Source organism: Anguilla anguilla, chromosome 17, assembly GCF_013347855.1.
Source record: "Anguilla anguilla isolate fAngAng1 chromosome 17, fAngAng1.pri, whole genome shotgun sequence".
NCBI lineage: Eukaryota > Metazoa > Chordata > Actinopteri > Anguilliformes > Anguillidae > Anguilla > Anguilla anguilla.
In genome coordinates, this window is record NC_049217.1 from 3409677 (window position 1) to 3429152 (window position 19476).

At 46.2% G+C, this 19476-nt stretch overlaps 1 protein-coding gene across 3 annotated transcripts; it reads left to right on the forward strand.

Moving 5' to 3' along the window:
* The first annotated feature begins 63 nt into the window (after nt 1-63).
* Nucleotides 64-18008, forward strand: LOC118217045 (ataxin-7-like protein 3). Of its 3 annotated transcripts, none has more exons than XM_035398805.1 (14): nt 64-516; nt 1285-1367; nt 2107-2249; nt 3613-3745; nt 4705-4876; nt 7629-7726; nt 7923-7945; nt 8537-8582; nt 11241-11278; nt 11436-11504; nt 12323-12366; nt 13221-13295; nt 15148-15281; nt 16168-18008. In XM_035398805.1, the coding sequence occupies exons 3-14, from the start codon at nt 2199-2201 to the stop codon at nt 16374-16376; spliced, it is 1092 nt and encodes a 363-aa protein (XP_035254696.1). In that variant the 5' UTR covers nt 64-516; nt 1285-1367; nt 2107-2198; the 3' UTR covers nt 16377-18008. The 3 variants fall into 3 exon arrangements, with proteins under 3 accessions (XP_035254696.1, XP_035254697.1, XP_035254698.1); XM_035398806.1 differs by having other exon boundaries at nt 13224-13295; XM_035398807.1 differs by lacking the exon at nt 13221-13295 and having other exon boundaries at nt 65-516.
* Nucleotides 18009-19476: the final 1468 nt, after the last annotated feature.

Consider the following 19476-nt stretch of genomic DNA (forward strand, 5'->3'; position numbering starts at 1 on the left):
TAAACTCCGCCTTTTCTCGCATATCATTGGTGTAGATATATTGAACCTGCTATGCAATTTGTTCATTCACGTGCCAATCAAATTGTCGCGACGAAGTAGGCTGTCCCGTGGCTTTGGAATCTCTGTTTATGTTATTTTCCGAAATTCTTTCCTACTCATAAATATTTGGATATCCCGAAACAACATATGGTGATGTTTCGTATGTGATAAGTATATTCTGAGTATTATTATCATAAACTGGTTAGATCATCTATTTATCGGGTTGAGATATCGGAAGATTGACGATTGATTAGTGCAGTCTGGTGAAGTAAAAATGGCAGCATATTCTTAAAACATTTCTTATTAGTGCCTTTTGAAAACGTACAAATATTTTCGAAACGGTTGTGGAGCGGTGCGTTTTTACCTGTAGTATAGAATGTTTGAAACGTGGGGGAAAGGCAGTCGATGAGATGGACAGATTCAGGCGGACCTGCGGGTATGCTCTGTGAACGCCTGCCCCGGCCCTGTCAGGACTGGGTAAGTGTGTACACAGCACAGGTAACAAAAAGCCTTGTTGTTACAATTGTGTCGGATTGCCTCCCGGACGCTTTGAACTCCCATAACCGTGTATCGTCTGTCTCCCGAGACGGAGCAATACCTGTTCTCTCGAGAAATCATACATATATTTCAATACTGTGCGTGGATAGCAAATGGCACAAATGCTTCCCGTACGGGTTTACGTACTGGCGATGGGTACTGTTGTGGCAGGTTGCATGTAAATCGTCGTTCCACTTTTAGTCATAGGAATCAATCACGCTTGTAGCCGTTAGCGAATTAACTTGGGTGGAATGACAAATAATGAAGAGCTACTGATTATAACTCGCAAATTGTTGCTATGTGGGGGAACGTGCCGAAGATTCATTCAGAAAGAGAATCGTACATTAGCCTTGAAAGCAGGCACAATTGTAGCAGTGGTATAACATCGTTATAGCTTTAGAGGTGCAATAATGTATTCAATCCCAAATGCGCAGTATTGTCCCAGTATGCTTAGAATGGTGATGGGCTTTTCGAATAGCCCCCCCCCCTCTCTCTCTCTCTATTCCAAGTAACATTAAATTAATGACATCTACCTGCTTTGTCAGTTGTGCATGCTTTGTACAGCTGACACGGTAGCATTATACACACGGTGTGACATGTTTCTTTATTTTCACCATAGAAATAGACCTGTCATCTCCACAATTAACCAAACTGAATTGTTACAGTTGAAAGAAAGCAATTCAAAACCTGCATGATTTGCCTCCACAGAAAAGAAAAGGAGAAAGAAGCTCCACTTGATACTCACTAATCTGAAAACCGTGTCTTGGTGCCTGGTTCGGTGCCATATATATGTAAGTATTGACTTTACCTCAGTTCACCCCTATTTTATTTCACACACATCCTTGGATAAGGTCTATGCGCATGAAATCACTACTAAACTTTGGCACTAGTTTGCAATTTCTCACATAAATCTTTCATTACACTAATACACCATGGTTTTGTGATGCCAGAATAATTTGACTTCAGCAGTTTCAATGCCTTGCACACCAATGACTTCTTAATACACATAGTGCCTGATTTACTAAGACATTTGGCACGTACGAAACCTTATAGCACATGCAAAACCAATAACATGATCAATGATTTGTTATTGTATTTGTACTTCACCAGTCATTGGTTGGTTCATTTTGCATTTGTCAAAAAATGCTAAAATGTTTTGCACATGCTAAGGGTCTTAGTAAATCAGGTCCTTAATTTGAGTTTCTGAAACCTTTTTATTCTTATTTTTGTTTTCCACAAAAATTCAGGATGTGTAACTGAAATTCAGTAGAAGGTAGATATTCATGTTTACAGAATAAAATGTGCTTTTAATTGTTGTTGTGGTCATAGAGATCATCCAGTAAGAAGATAGGCACCTTACTTAACTTCAACTTCCAAGTAATCACACGCATTAGTTTAGTATTAGTTTAAGCAGTTGCTACACTTGCCAAACTGTGAAGAAAAAAGAATTATTGCTTTTGTTAGTCAAATTTAAAGGTTAATGTTGATTGAACCCCAGCAACTGTCTTCTCTTATTTTTTTTTTCTACAGAGATCCTTCTGTTTCCATTGTGTCTCCACAAAGCTTCACTTTGCACTGGCTGAAATATGTAGACAGCTGTGCTTCCCCTTTAATTTTCGCAAATGAAAATGGAGGATATGTCTCTGTCTGGCCTGGACAACACCAAGCTGGAGGTGAGTGTGCAGATTCTAATAAACAGCATTGCCGTTTAGTTCTTGCTTTTAGTAGCGTCATTTGTCGAGCTCATTGCCTTACTGCACTATGAACCGGACCAGGCTGCTACAGATCCTTATGGTATGTGAGCCTGAGCTAGCTGGCTACTCGTAGCTTTGCAGTACTATGAGCCTGAACAGGATGCTCATTGCCCCACAGTACTATGAGCCTGAACAAATGTATCTTCCCCTAATTTGTCTTTTATAAACCACAAATTATGTGATTATGTGATTTATTTTGAAAACATAAATTATATATAACAAATTTACAATTATGCTTAATCAAACTTCATGAATGCATACCGCGGCAGTGCACGCACACGCATACACACATGCGCATACACATACACACACACACACACACACACACACAGACCACATGCACCAGGGCATACAGAAAGGCAAGCAGTCTGCACTGTGTCAGTTCAGCAAAGCCTCTCCCATGAAACAAGAGTGTGGCAGTAGAGCTGATTGCTGTCCGTGTTGCTTAGCAACTCGCTCGCCCGCTCCATGCAGACGTAGGAAAGAGACTCCGTTTAACTCTCTGACCCCACGGCGCTATCCGCAGCATTACAGTCCCCGTTTACAGCTACAAATGTCTGAAACCCAGGAATAACTGTCACTTGTCCGACAGCTCACGCCTGTCACCTTGGCCATTGCTAAAGGGTTTCCATAGTTGCAGTTGGGGTGAGAGAGTGTAGGCTGTCATGTGCTGTTGCCATAGAAAATTTGAAAAAGGTTATTGCACGATTTGAACAAGACACGGGCGCATGCTTTTAACAGGCTGTCCTCAGGCTGAATTTACACAAAGAAATGCCATCATGTCCATATCCTAAATGCGAAAGCATTCACTCGTTATAGTTTTGTATAAATTGAGCCTTGGCCATTTTGTTAAATAAATGTGACACCTTTTTCTCTCCTGATTGGCTTGGTCCGATATTGGGAGGGAGGAGCCAGGAATGAGTGTGTTGCAGGACAAACGCACGTACACACACACTTACACACACACACACACACACACTTACACACACACACACACACTCACACTCACACACACACACACACACACACACACACACTTACACACACACACACACACACACACACTCACACACACACACACACACACACACACACACAGGAACTTGTATGCTGCGTAATCCCATAATCCTGTTAGTCGGCGGTTAGTCGGCGGTGGCTCGGGTCATGTGACAGGGTTACGTTTTCTGTTCAGTGTAAACTAATACGCGTGACAGAATGACGTGCTGTTATCACATCCGGTGTCACATGGCGCCGTTCTCCACGGTCTCCCCCCCCCCCCCAGGCCTTAGCTCACGACATATACTCTGACCTGGTGGAGGACGCCTGCCTGGGGCTGTGCTTCGAGGTGCACCGCGCCGTCAAGCAGGGCTACTTCTTCCTGGACGACACGGACCAGGAGAGCATGAAGGACTTCGGTGAGCGGCGCCGGCTTCCTGCCACGCTCGGTGCGGCTGGCCAATCACGGGACCCGATGGAGTGTTGCGGCGATGACGTCGCTTCGTGGGCCGACCCGGAAGCTTCTTCCGCCGTGGGTTCCCTCGGCAGATTCTTTTTTCTCCTAGTAGGGATTTCGTTTTCCGCAGAAAATAAGGTTTGCGGTTGATGTAAGCCTGAGAGAGTTTTGCTCTATGAGATAAAGTACACCCATTAATATCTCAAACGTGAATTTCGAAGCCGTTTTAAAGCCATTATGTGCTTTCAAAAAGTTACTAACATGTTGCTATATTGAAACTACAATGGTTGTTGCATGCAGGTGGGCTATTATGGAAAATTGAATGCTGATTGCCAGAATGTGACAGTTGTTGTAGTTTCACTATTGTAACTTAAGAACTTACTTTTTGAAAGCACATAATGGTTTCAAAATTCACGGTTGAGATATAATGGGTGTAATTTATCTCATAGAACAAAACTCTCTCAGGCTTACATCAACCACAAACCTTATTTTCTACAGAAAATGAATTCCCTATGGGGAGAAAGGTATTGGAAATCTGCTGAGGGAACCCAACATGCAAACGCGCTTCCACGTTTTAGGACTACAAACTATAACACTATTGCTCCATCTCTCTCTCTGTCTCGCACTCACTCTCACTCTCACTTGCACGTGCACTCTCACTTGCACTCACTCTCTTACTCACTCACTCTCTCAAACTCACTCTCATACTCACAATCTCTCCTCTCTCTCTGTCCCTCTCTCCCTCCCCCACTCCTCTCCTCTCTTTCTGTTTTTTTTTTTTACAAAGGTTAATGCATAACATGGAAACGTTTGTGATAATGCGTGGTGTAATCTGCTTTCAGTTGGGTTTTTTTTGCTTAGCTTGAGGTGAAGCTTGTTGCTCGAGCGTTACTAAACCGCGGTCCACGTCTGTGGGGGCAGAAATCGTGGACGAGCCGGGGGTGGACATATTCGGGCAGGTGTACAACCAGTGGAAGAACAAGGAGTGCGTCTGCCCCAACTGCAGCCGGAGCATCGCGGCCTCGCGCTTCGCCCCCCACCTGGAGAAGTGCCTGGGCATGGGCCGCAACAGCAGCCGCATCGCCAACCGCAGGTCAGCCCCCCGCCGGTTCGCTCCGATCCGCTCCTGATCCGCTCCGACGCGCTCCGCTCCAGGTTTTACCAGCGACCCCTCGCTTCAGAATCACGATTACCAGCAGCCAAACATACAAAATGCTGCTGAAGTCCGCTTAAGTTTTCAGTAATGGCCCCGGTCTAGAGTGAATTACGGTAGAAAGTGTGCCCTAGCTGTGGAAACGAACCGTGTCCGCTTTTCCCGGTTCACCTCTCGATTAATTTTTCCGTTTACATTATTGTCAAAGAGGTTATTGTCCATACATGTCCGACAATAACCTCTTTGAGCCCCTTCAGTCCGGCTTGCAACCCCATCACAGCACTGAAACAGCCCTCACTAAAGTGATAAATGACCTACTCCTATCCTCTGACTCTGGTGCATATAGCATACTCATCCTCCTGGACCTCTCTGCCGCTTTTGACACAGTAAACCACAACATCCTCCTCACCCGTCTGTCTCACCTAGGCATCACTGGCCTATCTCTCAACTGGTTTCACTCATACCTCACAAATAGGTCAGAATTCATATCTATCCATGGTCACACCTCCGATCTTGCTACTGTCACACAGGGTGTCCCACAAGGTTCTGTTCTTGGTCCCCTCCTCTTTGCCATCTATATGCTTCCCCTTGGCCCCATCCTCCACAGCTTTGGTCTCAATTTCCACTTCTATACAGATGACACCCAAATCTATATCAGCTCTACATCCACAAATCAGCCACGCACTGCCATCATTGAAACCTGTCTGACACACGTCAAATCCTGGATACAACACAATTTTCTTAAACTCAACTGTGAAAAAACTGAAATCATTCTCATCGGACCAAAACCCCAGCTCACAAAACTTACACAACTTCTCCCTCACCATTGACGGTACCCCTGTCTCCACCTCCCCCCTGGTCCACAACCTCGGTGTCATACTCGATCCATCCCTCTCCTTTGAAAAGCACATCAACAACACTGTCAAGGTTTCATTTTCCCATTTACGCAATATCTCCAGACTTAGACCCTCTCTCACCCATCCCGATGCAGAAAAACTCATTCACGCCTTCATTTCCAGCAGACTAGACTACTGCAATGCACTCCCCACTGGTCTTCCCTCCCGCCTCCTACACAAACTGCAATTGGTTCAGAACTCGGCCAAAAGAATACTGGCCTGCACATCCTCCCGGTCTCACACCACCCCTATCTTGAAAGATTTACACTGGCTCCCAATCACATCACGCATCACATTCAGACTCCTCCTAGTTTACAAATCCCTAAATGGCCTCGCACCCACTTACCTCTCTGATCTCCTGCTCCCCTACCAGCCACCCAGATAGTTACGTTCATCCACTGCCGGCCTCCTCACCATCATCCCCTCTCAGCGCCGTTCTTTTGACTACCGCGCCTTCTCAGTTGCCACCCCCAAACTCTGGAATGCCCTCCCCCCTGACATCCGTACCTCAGACTCACTCACCTCCTTCAAATCACGTCTTAAAACCCACCTCTTTTCCCTAGCTTTCCCTTGATGTTTGTCTTCCCCTTTTTTTTTTTCCTCTCTGATTTGTATGTTTCATTGTATGTATGTATGTATGTACCACTTATTGTAAAGCGTCTTTGAGTTCATGAAAAGCGCTATATAAAATAAATGTAGTATTATTATTATTATTATTATTATTATTAATAATTATAAAATATTTCACATGTGAAGCGCTGCCAAACATTCTGCAGTGATCTTACTGGAAGATGGCTCTTTTCCTGGCAGTCCCCTGGACCAGCATCCAGCTGCTTATGAGATTGAATGAGTGAAATGACGTATACTTCTTAAGACTGAGCTCCCCACAAAAAGAGCCACGTCAGCAGCACTTTACCTCTGTGTGTAGTGCTTGAATCGCACACATTACAGTGGAATTGCCTCTTTTCAAAATGAGGTACAGTGGCAGTTTACAAGGGATGACAACTTCAGCCAATGATTTTTAAAAAATCGATAAATCCGATTTTTTTTTTTTTGTAGATGAGTTGTAGCAGATTATCTAATAATAATTGATTGGTGGAGTACTGCACTTTAGTATTTTACAGCGAGGGGGAAAGTAGACTCCACCAATCGTACCTCTCACCTCAGTGATCCATGGTGGCCATTTTGTGTCAGAACACTCTCCACATATTAGAGTAGAGGGGGAGGGATCAATTGAGCCAATTGAACTGGGGGTGATAAGGCAGCAGGTTCTGTTTGGGGAATTTTGCCAGGACACCCGGGAACTCCCCTACTCTTTACGGCAAATGCCTGTAATGTAAATGTAAATGCTGTGGGATCTTTAATGACCACGGTGAAACAAGACCTCGATTTGAAGTCTCGTCTGAAAGATGGCTTTGGCTGTGCCCCGCCCTGTCTTGGCCACCCTTATCCCATGCTCTGTGATTGCTTGTAAAAAATGTTGCCTTACTTGGCTGTGAAGGCCTTCCTCTAGGACACCTCTCTGTAGAGAGAGCACAGATTGGTCATGTTTCATTGGCTGTGTTGCTGTGTTTACGGAGGTGGATCCTTTTCAGTAACCTGAGCGTCGTTGCTCGTCCATCTCTCTGTCTTGCTCCCTTTCTCTCTCTCCCCCTCCCTCCCTCTCTCTTTCTCTCTCTCTGTGCTCGCTCTCAATCTATCTCTCTCTTCTATCTCCCTCTGTCTCTCTCCACCTCTGTCTCTCTCTCTCTCTGTGCCCTATCTCAATTTCTCTCTTTCTTCTTCTCCCACCCCAGAATAGCCAGCAGCAACAACATGAGCAAATCGGAAAGCGACCAGGAGGACAACGATGACATCAACGACAACGACTGGTCATACGGGGCGGAGAAGAAAGGTGAGGCTTCCACTCAGTCCAGCTGTGCTGCCAGCCGCTGGCTCCCGTTGGCCCAGAGCTCACGGTTACACACCTGCAGACCCTCAGTTCTGACCAATGAAAGGAAGCTTGAATGCCATTGGTCAACTCCTGCTTTTTTTTCTCGCCATTGACTCCTAATCCTGTCTCAAACCATTCTCTCCTTTTTCTGTTGCAGCTAAGAAGAGGAAGTCAGACAAGGTATTTTTACATTCGAAACTACTTGTGTCATTGGTAAGTTTACTTACTGCAGTAAACCAGTCCACATGCTTTGTAGATGGCATGTTTTTTAGACCTGGGTTTAAGTGCTCTTGCTGTAGTGTTGTTGTTTATTCTATGTATCTCTCCACGGAGCTACACTAAGCCATAGAATTCTGTTGCACGATGGGCGCATTACAAATAAAGTTATGATGATTATTATAAATATTATTACTCAGGGACATATCATGCATTTTAACTAAGGGAATGTGTTGCAGTGGTGGTGCACCATTTTAAAGTACTCAGGATGGAACAGCATTGCACTTTTTACCTCGAGACTCATATTGGATAATGAAAGCCATCAACAACTGGCGAAACCATCGCAGGCACAGAGAGAGAGAAGAGAGAGAGAGACTGAGAGAAAGCACACTGGGAGAAAGCACAGAGAGAGAGAAAGAGAGAGGGAGGGAGGGAGGTGTGTGCTTGTGTAGATCATGTCTTTGGACTCTTTGCATTATACATGAACGCGGGGTCTCCCAGGTATTGAAACCAAGGAGGTAACAGCAGATTCACTGTTTTTTTTTTAAACTCCAGAATCCGAATTCGCCCAGAAGATCGAAATCTTTGAAGCATAAAAACGGTGAGTAGAGAGTTCGCGAGATGGCGAGATGGCGATAATGTGGTCGAGTTCAAAAGCCCTCTGAGCTACTAAGCGTAGACAGACTGCATTTGCCAGGCATTAAGGCCTAATGTATTAATTCCAGAATATCACTTGTGCAGGAGTGTTGAGTCTGTTCGGCATACTTTTATTGAAGAGAAGGATGAGCTTTAAAACTAGGGAAAGTATTTCAGTCTTTAAGAAGTAACTGCTGAAAGGAGTGGAGACTGTAGTAGTGTAATTTACTGCAGTGCATTGTGGGATAGAAGTGTTCACGCACATTTATTTCCTGTGAGCGAGCGTGCACATGCTGGGCACTGGCTGCGCCATCGTTGCTGGCTCCCACGGTTGAGAGGGAGCTTGCTTCCTCAGTGACAGTGGCCCAACCCACTTCAGCTTAGGGTCAAAGGTCAGGCAGGAAGGGAGCCTGGGAAGTCGCCCTGGATTCTGGGAGCCAGAAACGGAAGCGAACGTCCCGAATTGGAATTGTCCTCCACGCGCGAGGAAGCCGAGCGGAAGCCTGGCAGTCGGAGGGTTGCCGGTTCAAACCCCGCCCTGAGCGTGTCAAAGTGTCCTTGAGCAAGACACCTAACCCCTAACCCCTAACTGCTCTGGCGAATGAGAGGCATCAATTGTAAAGCGCTTTGGATAAAAGAGCTATATAAATGCAGTCCATTTACCATTTACCAAGCCTGCGGGGAACTCCGCTCAGTCTCCTGGCTGGCGGGAATTTTCTAAGGATCTCTAGAAAGTCGTTTCAAGATGGCAGGTCTTTTCAGGTGTCCTCCTACCGTCTAACAGAATATTTTATGTGGGAAATAACATGAGCTGTTTCAGATTTTTCTCAGCATGTACAGTAGCTGTCGGTTGGTTCCATAAGGACTAGTTCATTATGGGAGGATGGAAGAGGAGTTGTGGACCGAGATGACCAAGTTTTAGGGAACGGTTTGGACCGTGACTGGGGCCACAACAGAGCACACTGCAGGCTCTCCAGGACCGTCCGCTCAGACCGAGATTCTTTGTTCCGAACTTCGAGCATAGAACCAAAGATGGCGTCGTCTTTTTCGTCTGTTTTGCCATCGTATTTTTGTTTCATTTTTAGCCAACTCCCAAAACCAGGAACCCCCAACCCTTCTATCCACCCCCCCAAATCATAAATACCCTGAATTGAATAACCATGTATGCCTGACTGGAATTTTGTGGTTTTACGATAACAGTAAAAAAAAGAAAGCCAATTGGCAGGTTGCTGTGTAGCCTCACATGTCCTTCTCACAATCTCTCAGCGCTTTGTGCTTAAACAGGTTGACTGTTAATGTGAGAGAGTGCTGTGATGCAAGATTATGCTTTGATAATAAATCAATAGAAATTATCTCTGATATATCGCAATCTTGCGTGAGGCTCCTGTTGGAGGTGGAAATGCATGTAGATTGTGACATTGGCCTATCACGTTAACACCAGCCTGCTAGAGCCAGTAAAATAGCGGGATTAATTAATCTCCGGATGCTTTTCAGATTTGAGGATAACAGGGAACAAATGAGCACTAGATGAGCTTAGATGTTGCTCAGAAAAAAAAATGAACAGACACTCCTGTCTTTTTGGGAAGGTCTGAATGGATGTTTTTCAATGTCAGACCTTCACTGCGATGTTGAAAATGAGCCATTTAAAGTTTGCTTACTGAAGATCGAATAAGAATAAGATCCATAAATGGGTAGACATAGTTTACGTATCTACACATATATGCTACTATATCGAAGTCTATTCTGTAATAAAAATTGAAGGGTCGAATGTGTTATGCGTGCCCAATATGAAAAGGTCTTGGCAATGGATTCAGTTCTTGTCTGGATCTAGGTATTCCCTTAATGCATTAACAAAGGTGAACAGTGTGTGCGTCCATGAAGGTCATCCTAGGATTATACAAATACTTCAGTCATTTAGGACAATGTGTTTGCAATTAGTCACCACATCACGAATGTTTAAGAGATGCATGTTCCACACAAGCTCTAGCCGTGGGCTGGAGGAGGCTGTGAGGGGATTTGGGTGATGTGCTTAAAGCTTTAAAAGGACACTCAAGTGGATTATAGAAGCGGTTTTGTGCTGTGAATACAGACAAACGGAGCTCTTTTCCACGAAATATCATTCTCTAGCACCCATTAGGCAAAATTCAATACTAATAATCTGCCCACCTGTAACGCTACTGAACATATTTTAAAATAAATTACATTTCCTGCATGGCCGGTTTTCTTGTTTCCTCTGGATGTTACCTGAGGGCTGTGCTTCTCTCATAAGTACTGAGGCCAGTGTGCGTTATGCCCACCGTGTGTTTGGTTGTAAAGGGGAAACCAAATAACCTGGAGTCAGGGGTGAATTTACAATGAGGTCAAATAGGTCAACAACTCTGATGGAGTCAGCTGTTGAAACCACGCATCTTTCTAGGTGCAAACACAGGAAAATGAACAACCGAAAATGACATCTGCTCGTTGCTCGTTTGAAATAACGCAAAGGTAGAACCACTATCTGTTTGGGATTACCTAGCTGATGAAGTCTTGTGTCGAGGCAAGCTGTCATGCTGCGTCTGTGCTTCTGAGCATGCTCAGTAAGTGATTGCGCTCAACTGTCACGCATTCTCTTCTTCTCACACAGGAGAGCACAGCAGTAGCGTCAACTCGGATACATACAAGGTAACCCCCGTTTCCCGCGCAGTTTACGCATCTGTGCCAGTGTACTGTGGGTAAACAAAGTGTTTCAGTTCTACATGTGTTCTGCTTCTTCGGCCATTTTAAGCTGGGGTTTCTGTACAAACGCTGTTTGAACTGACCGCTCTGTCCTCCCTGGCAGTACAACTACAACTGCGGCATCAGCTACGAAACCTTGGGCCCAGATGAGCTGAGGTCGCTGTTGACGACGGTGAGGGCTAACCCGGTATCGTTCATCAGTAGATCTCTCCCATCACACGTGACTTCATTTTTGCTTCATCCTCAGTTTGTCCGTAGCGTAGCAATTGACCTTCATGGTAGGTCAACACTGTTGAACCTTGTTGACCCTTCCGTTGACTGTTGGCCGTTCCGAGAGTACACTTTCCAGGTCTTGGAAGGCAGCAGCACCTGCTGGTTTTTCAACCCAATCTTTTCACCGTCTTGCCTGAGCCAGTTTAGAGTCCCTGTGCCATTAACGCATCGCTTGTGGTTTACAGAGAGCTGGAAAACTTCATTGTTCAGGACTAATGTTGGGCAGTCCTGACTAGAAGCTCTTGTCTATCTCTCTGAAGTGCTGGTAACCATCTGTTCCCTGCAGTCTTCAAACACTTCAGGACTCGTCTGGTTGGCTTGCTTCTACGCCTGTCTGCAGTATTTTAGATGTGGATATGGCTGTGTTTTAGGCACATGCTGGCCTTTCTTTCACTGTAACCACGGACTCAGAAGAAGTGGTCTTTTCCTTTTACATTACATTACTGTCATTTAGCTGACGCTCTTGTCCAGAGCAACTTACACAACTTTTACATCCATTTAAACAGCTGGGTGCTCAAGGGTACAACGGCAGTGTCTGACCCGGGAATCGAACCTGTGACCTTTAGGTTACAAGACCAGCTCCTTGCCCATTATACTACACTGGCACCCTTTACTCTCCCTCCTTTCATGCATGTGTTTCTGCGATAGCGGAGCTGCTCTGGAAAGAGACTTTCCGCATGGTTCGTGTAACGGCTTTCTGGTATTCTGTTTCCCCAGCAATGCGGGGTTGTGTCGGAGCACACGAAGAAGATGTGCACACGGTAAGGACCCCCAGCCGCCAAGAATCACCTGCCGCCGTCGCCAAGCTAACGAGGAGGCGCGGGTTTAGCGCGCGCCGCGAAATCCCGGCACGCGTTTCCCACGGATTTTTGACGACGCGCGTCCACCGGAGTCTCACGTTCAGCGAAATTGTTCTCCGATTCAGGAAAGCAGATGCATAGGGGAACGAACCGTTAAACCCCATAGAGCCTGGAGGTTGCCAGTTCAGGTCTGTGCTGTGCCTCTCACCGACGGCACGCTTGAGAGCGGTCAGTAAGTCCTGTGTCCATCCTCCAGCTGACGCCGGTACCCGGGTTGTGGTGATTCAGGGGTTTGGTGATTCAGACTGCCCACACGGTAGTACTTCTCTGCCACATTTTCACCAGTGTGCAGAAGCCTTGGAGTGTTTCAGACGGTGGACTGTGCATAAATTGGTGGAAGGTTTTTGGTTTATTTTGGAGACACGGTAACTTTACCTGCTACAGATGTGAAAGTGGTATTGTCTGGTTCAGACAATCAGTTGGGTACACAAGTGGCAATGTTTTATTTATTTATATTTCTTTCAAACAAGCAAAATTCACCTACAAAAAATGCTTATATCAATTGTTTCACTCAATGCTATACTTTCCCTGATTGGCTGTTTGTTAACATTCACAATTTTTGGTGCAAAACTATTTCAGGAGGATGGGGCGGTCTATGTTCTGATTGGGTGACCCGCCCCTCCCCCCCCCCGCCCCATGCTCTTTTCTGCCCAGGTTGGGGAGGGTAGGGGGTGTTATGGGAGTTGTAGTCTCGGTTGTGTTTTAGGGGGCAGCTGTTCACAAGTGGGGGCGGTTAATGCCACGTTGTGTCCCAGCAGGTCACTGCGGTGTCCCCAGCACACGGACGAACAGAGGAGGACCGTCCGGGTGTTCCTCATGGGGCCGTCTGCGTGAGTGCCCCGCCCACATCCACCCCCCCCTCACCTGCTGGTGACATCACAGCTGGTGACATCACGGCCATCTCTGTAGGCAGGGATGGGCAGCAGACACAGCGTGGATGTGGCAAGCGTGGGGTTTTCCGTGGGGTACAATCTTTACATGTGCAACAATGGATGAAATTTGGGGGGGAAAGTCATTTCCGTTCTGAAGAGGATAAGGTTCTGCACTATCAAACCCTGCTCATCCCTGTGTTGGTGTCCATCGAACAGTCTCCAAACTGCACAGTTCACTTCCTTTCTTTAAGATCTTTTCTTTTTTTCGTTTAAAACAAAAAACAAAAACATTTTGTCATGGACGTTTCTTCTCCCCCTTTACACTGTTTATACCATGTGTCGAATGGAAGGGGGGCATTTGAGTGTTCCTGGGCCAACAGCTTGAGGGTACTGTGGTACATGTCAATGGAAGGAAAGGACTGGACACAGTTCTTACTGATATTATCCCATATGGATGCTTTGTGACCCTCCAGGTGTGCTGCATTTGGATACATTTAAAGCTCTGAACTTTTGTGTTGCTGGTTTTTGTTACTCTTATCTACCTCCATGGTATTTAGAAGGACTCCATGCCTCAAAAAGGGTCTCATGAGACTTCTGATCTGTTGTCTATGATCTGTGCATTAGCTGAGTGTGTAGTCTCACTGTACGCAATGACACGGACCATAGCCTGAATGCTTCGAAATGTGTACCAACTCCATTTCTCATCCTCACAAAGCCTGTTTGTGTGCGTTTTTGTAATGTATGTTCGCATTACTTTGTGTGCTAATACATAAAGTCTGTTTGTCTGGAACATGTCATGGTTCCAAATATTGATCCTTGTGGTACACCTACATAACATCTGGATACTTCAGTCTAATGGTATAATACCATTTTTTCTTGCCTTTCAGCTTTGAAACTTCAGTCTAATGGCAATGCCGTTGATTTTTCCAGCAACTTTGAATAATACGTTTCACTTTTTCATTTCCTAAAAATCCTTCTGAGTTTGGAATTTGCTGAAATTAACATTAATGATAAACCCTTGGGAATGAGTCTGGTTTTTGGGAGAGATTTTGCCAGTCTTGCTTTAGGGAGAGATTCTGCTGGTCTTGGTTTAGGGAAATATTCTGTTGGTCTTGGTTTAGGCAAAGGTTCTGCTGATCTTGCTTTAGGGAAATATTCTGTTGGTCTTGGTTTAAGGAAAGGTTCTGCTGATCCTGGTTTAGGGAAAGGTTCTGCTGATCCTGGTTTAGGGAAAGGTTCTGCTGATCCTGGTTTAGGGAAAGGTTCTGCTGATCCTGGTTTAGGGAAAGGTTCTGCTGGTCTTGCTTTAGGGAAATATTCTGTTGGTCTTGGTTTAGGGAAAGGTTCTGCTGGTCTTGGTTTAGGGAAAGGTTCTGCTGGTCTTGGTTTAGGGAAAGGTTCTGCTGATCCTGGTTTAGGTAAAGGTTCTGTTGGTCTTAGTTTAGGGAAAGATTCTGCTGGTCTTGGTTTAGGGAAAGGTTCTGCTGGTCTTGGTTTAGGGAAAGGTTATGCTGATCCCGGTTTAGGTAAAGGTTCTGTTGGTCTTAGTTTAGGGAAAGATTCTGCTGGTCTTGGTTTAGGGAAAGATTTTGCTGGTCTTGGTTTAGGGACAGGTTCTGCTGGTCTTGGTTTAGGAAGAGATTCTGCAAGTCTTGGTTTAGGGAAAGTTTCTGCTGGTCTTGGTTTAGGGAAAGTTTCTGCCGGTCTTGATTTAGGGAAAGGTTCTGCTGGTCTTGGTTTAGGGAAAGGTTCTGCAGGAGGTGTAGTTCTTTCTGCTGTTCTGGTTGTGAACCTGAGTTTCTGTTTCCAGGTCAACGCTGCCTGACCCTGACACAGTGGCAGAGAGCGATGGCTTTGACGCCTCAGATGGGCAGACTCTGATTGGCCGGCTGCAGTGGGATGGGTCGGACATCTCTCCCTCTGACTCCGCCTCCTCCAAAGCAAGTGAGTCACTACAGGTTTCCCTCAGAGGAAGTGATGTAGCACATGCACACATTTGAAAAACCCATTATCGTTGCACTGAAGATCACACAATGAATGGGGGTCCCTAATGCTTGGGATATCTGGATTTCTATTCTGTAGTGCCAAAGGAAAAAGAGGTACTTTAGTAAATGATTGACAGATTGGCTATTTCTATGAAAGAGTGGCCCAGTAGACCTGCTTGCTATTCATATTTAGAAGAATCCTAGAAGAAGCACTTGCACCTTAGTAAGGTATGTAATTATGCATATTTACCTTTGTATTGATGGATTCAGCTTGAAATATTTTACAAAATGCCTTCTGGTTAAATACTTTACACAGTCCTCCAGCTATTACTCAAATAGCTGGAGGACTGTAGCATCGCTTTTGTACTGTTAGCCTTGTTTTATGTAGATCTGTTAGCCTTTACAACTCATCCCAGGTCTGCTTTTCCAGAGAACCCTGGTAAGAAGTTAACAGCGCATACAAAAAGAATTATAAAAGGAATTTATACACCACAATAAACAGAACGGGTGAAATTACTCAAACAAGAAGCTTCAGAAACAAGTACATTCACTCGCAATGTGGCAGTTTTTCATCTTGTTAAAATCTGCCTGTCTCGAGCCTGCCTAACTCTTTCCTGTCTCCCAGTTATTCCAAAACCATGGAGTACATGCCCTTTCCCCCTTAACTTCTTACGCCTCCAAATACTGCTAATTAAATCAGAGATTGTGAATATTGTCTGAAATGCTGGCGATTTAAACAAAAAAAACCCCCAGATTACTTGGTGTCTGCTGAAGCCTTGTGTTGGTTCCAGAACTTTCCAGTTGGTGTCCATTTTCATTTTTTGTCCTGCCTCTCTCTCTCTCAGGCACTAATAACTCAGACTCCAAGAAGCCCAAGAAGAAGAAGAAGCCATCGCTGGGTCTGGGCGGTGGCGGGGGAGGCGGGGGCGGGGCCAGCAGTGGAGGAGGCGGGGCCAGCGGCAGCTCGCAGGGAAGCCTGAGCTTGTCCAATCGCAAGAAAAAGCCCAAGCTGCCGGCTCCTCCCACCCCCAGCATTTACGACGACCTGAATTAGCGGGCGCGCATTCCTCCTGCTCGTCAGTCCCGCCCCTTCCCCGCGCGTAGCCCGGCAACACTGCCCCGCCCCCACCATGACCGAGGGACATGGACGGGTGGGGTGTTTTTTCCGGTTCCTTCCTTGTTTAGCGATGGACTCCGTTCTGGGAACGCGTTTCCTCGCGCTCTCCCAGCTTGCGTCTGGCGGATGTAGCCACGCCTCCCGCGCACCACGCTGCCTGATTCTGCCCCGTAGGCCAGAGAAGCGGGGGCGGGGGCGGGGGCGGGGGCGGGGGCGGGGTCGGGGACGGCGAGGCGGTACTGGGGTCTGGACAGAGAGAGCGTGCGGATCGGTCTGTTCTACACAGCCAGTGTGTTATAATGCCAGTGCGTCAGTCGGCGTTCATCCATACTTTTAAGAGCAGGATCTGTCAGTGCTTCGCGTATGTATACACATGGTGTATGTCGACTTTCTTGTGATGTTGCCCCCTGCACGGGTGGACAAAGAGTCACTGAATATTCATTGGAAATGCACCCGGGATCAATTCTGTATATTTGATCCTGAAAATTCAGAGATTTGGCATTTCTCTTTCTGGTCACATGACTTTAGTTACTGGACCAATCGGCTGTTTGTGCTCCTTTCGGCGAAGCCAGAGATTTCGTCGTGCGTCGTCGCGTTTCCATATGTGTGCGTGCGTGCGTGAGCGAGTTCGTACGGAATCTATACTCGCAGCTTGCGTATTTGTGCGCGGTGAGAACGTGTCGACGGACCGCACGCGCGCGGGTGAAGTCGCGCGCGCCGTTGCGTGCTGTCGCGTGACGCTCTGTCGTGCGAGCGCCGTCGAGCGCGTGTCTGCGGCCCGCGCTAATCTTTCGGCGCGCCGCCGGGGTGCGAGCGATGTCACGGAATCACGTAGCTGCGCGGGTCGCCTCCGCTCGCCGCCGCGAGATTAGCGTTACGAACCGTCTGCAGCGAGGCGTCCCGGCAACAGGGTTACGGCGAGACGCGCGTCAGGGTTCCTCTGCGTACGCTGGAACGGGCGCGTGCGCGTGTGCGTGCGAGCGGCGCTGGGATTTTAACGCTGGGTGCCTTCGCAGCGTAACTTGAGATACTTTAACAGGCACGAATCGCAGCCTGGTCACGCGGCCGATGTGGGGATACTCCGCGAACGCATTCGGAAAAAAGGTAGCCAAAAATGCGGTATGTCAAGGGATGCTTTTGATTGACAGGATGCGAGATTAACGGAGGAGGAGGCCTGAGTGGAGTGTGCATGTGCGTGTGTGTGTGTGTGTGTGTGCGCGCTTGTAAGTGAAAGCGTGTGTTCGTGTGTGTGTGTTTGTATGCAAGAGAGTATGCGTCCTTGTGTATGCATGTGTGTCTGTGTATGCGCGAGTACAGCTCGCGGTAATGTATGGAGAGTTCCCTTCACCTCACAGCAGTTTCAGTCAGTGCATTGGTGCTGGTGTAATGATAGGAAAAAGACCCTCAAAAAGAGAAGAGATATATTTTTCCATGCTCATGCATCTGTGCGCATGCTTGTATATGATTATCATGATGTACAGAAAAGTGTTCGGAAATGTTTTTTGTTGTCTCTGCATATAAAGTACTGTGGCGTCTTTTTCGACTGAATAAATCCAAGTGGCAGTTAGATGTCTGGGTGTCGCTGTCATTTGTTCTGCTTCTAAGAGAGTGACTTGCCCCCTACAGGCTACACGCAGTACTGCAGGAGACCCAGTGACTACAGGAGACCAGTAGCCCCCTATAGACAGTATGCCCAGAGTAATTACAGAATAAAATTAGAAAATAAATTAATTACTTCCTGTGATTAAAAATAGTTGTGGCCTCTTGCAGCTGAGCAAGATTATTTTCACTGCCTGCATCCGCAACAATGTAAAGAGAAAATACGGAAAACGAAAGGCTGTTGGCAAGAATTAAAAATAAAAATGATATTTTGGGACTAAACTTTCACATCATTATTTGATTAACCCAGTCTTCTGCCAAGGTCAGAAACCTGATTGGGTGTAAAATAGCTTTCCGCTGTTCGCAGTACAGCAGGCTGATTTTACTGTACACATCTGAATGCCGTTTCGATTATTCCATTGTCAGAGGTTTTCTTATCCCTCTAGTTAATGGAATGATTAATAAGAGTGAGCCAATGTCATTAGGCTTTATCTCGGTCTAATTAATCACATTTTATTCTTGGCTAGTTGACTGACTTTGTTATGGATTAACCTCAGCAGCGCTGGTGATGTGCTGTAGATTTGAGCTGTATTACAGGCTACGGAAATTCAGCTCTCGAAAACGTGCGAATAAGGTTACGCCTCAGATGCCCTGGTCACCAATCAGCTATGGAGAAAATAGAGCCGTAATGGCTCCTGACGGCTTTTCCTTTGTACCAGAAAGCCAGTCGCCCAAACTGCGCGTTCATGGCGCATCCTTCGTTCTTCCGCCCCAGAATCCTTTCAGGATGTGGGAGGGATGTCCCCCTCATTGTGAAAAAAGTCTGCTTATCATCTCAGATTTACCAGACGCAGAAGAAGATGAACAGCTGCTCGACAGCCGGCGGCCAGGGCGATGAAGATCCGCTGCTGTTAAAAAAAAGAACAGCGGGAATCAGGACCCCTTAAAAAGGTGGCCTCAGACTGCCTGCGCAGAGGAGCGGGTGACACAAAGTCATCGACTTGTGATTCAGTAATGGAGGGGAGAGAGAAATTCTCTACAGAGAAAAAGAAAAAAAAAAACTAAAAAGAAACGATCTGTTCAGGTCAATTATCGGCATATCCTAGTATATCAGGAATATGAATGTTTTTAAAGTGTCACGTCTGCTACTCTCGATACAGGTATCAGTTGGAATCGCATTGTGTGGTGTGTAAGGAATAATGCCCAAGGCAGGTGAACCTGCGCTGTCACCTGCTGCTATGTAAAACATAAGAATTTCAGGCAGGATTTGTCCAATGGCCCATATGTACTTTTTTGCCCAAATGGAAAGGAAGTTCTGAGCATTCCTGAAACTGGTGCATCGTTTACTGCCAGAGTTTATGAGGAGATCATTTGAAAGCCCTTTACATGGATCATACTGCACATCTGTGGATCTGACGAATTCAACGCTGACGCTATG

Excerpts from the sequence above, each read along its gene's own strand:
- LOC118217045 (XM_035398805.1), top strand. The coding sequence starts at position 2,199 with ATGAAAATGGAGGATATGTCTCTGTCTGGCCTGGACAACACCAAGCTG. Across the intron at positions 3,746-4,704 it reads GGAGAGCATGAAGGACTTCG|AAATCGTGGACGAGCCGGGG; the intron begins GTGAGCGGCGCC and ends CTGTGGGGGCAG. Across the intron at positions 7,727-7,922 it reads ATACGGGGCGGAGAAGAAAG|CTAAGAAGAGGAAGTCAGAC; the intron begins GTGAGGCTTCCA and ends TTTCTGTTGCAG.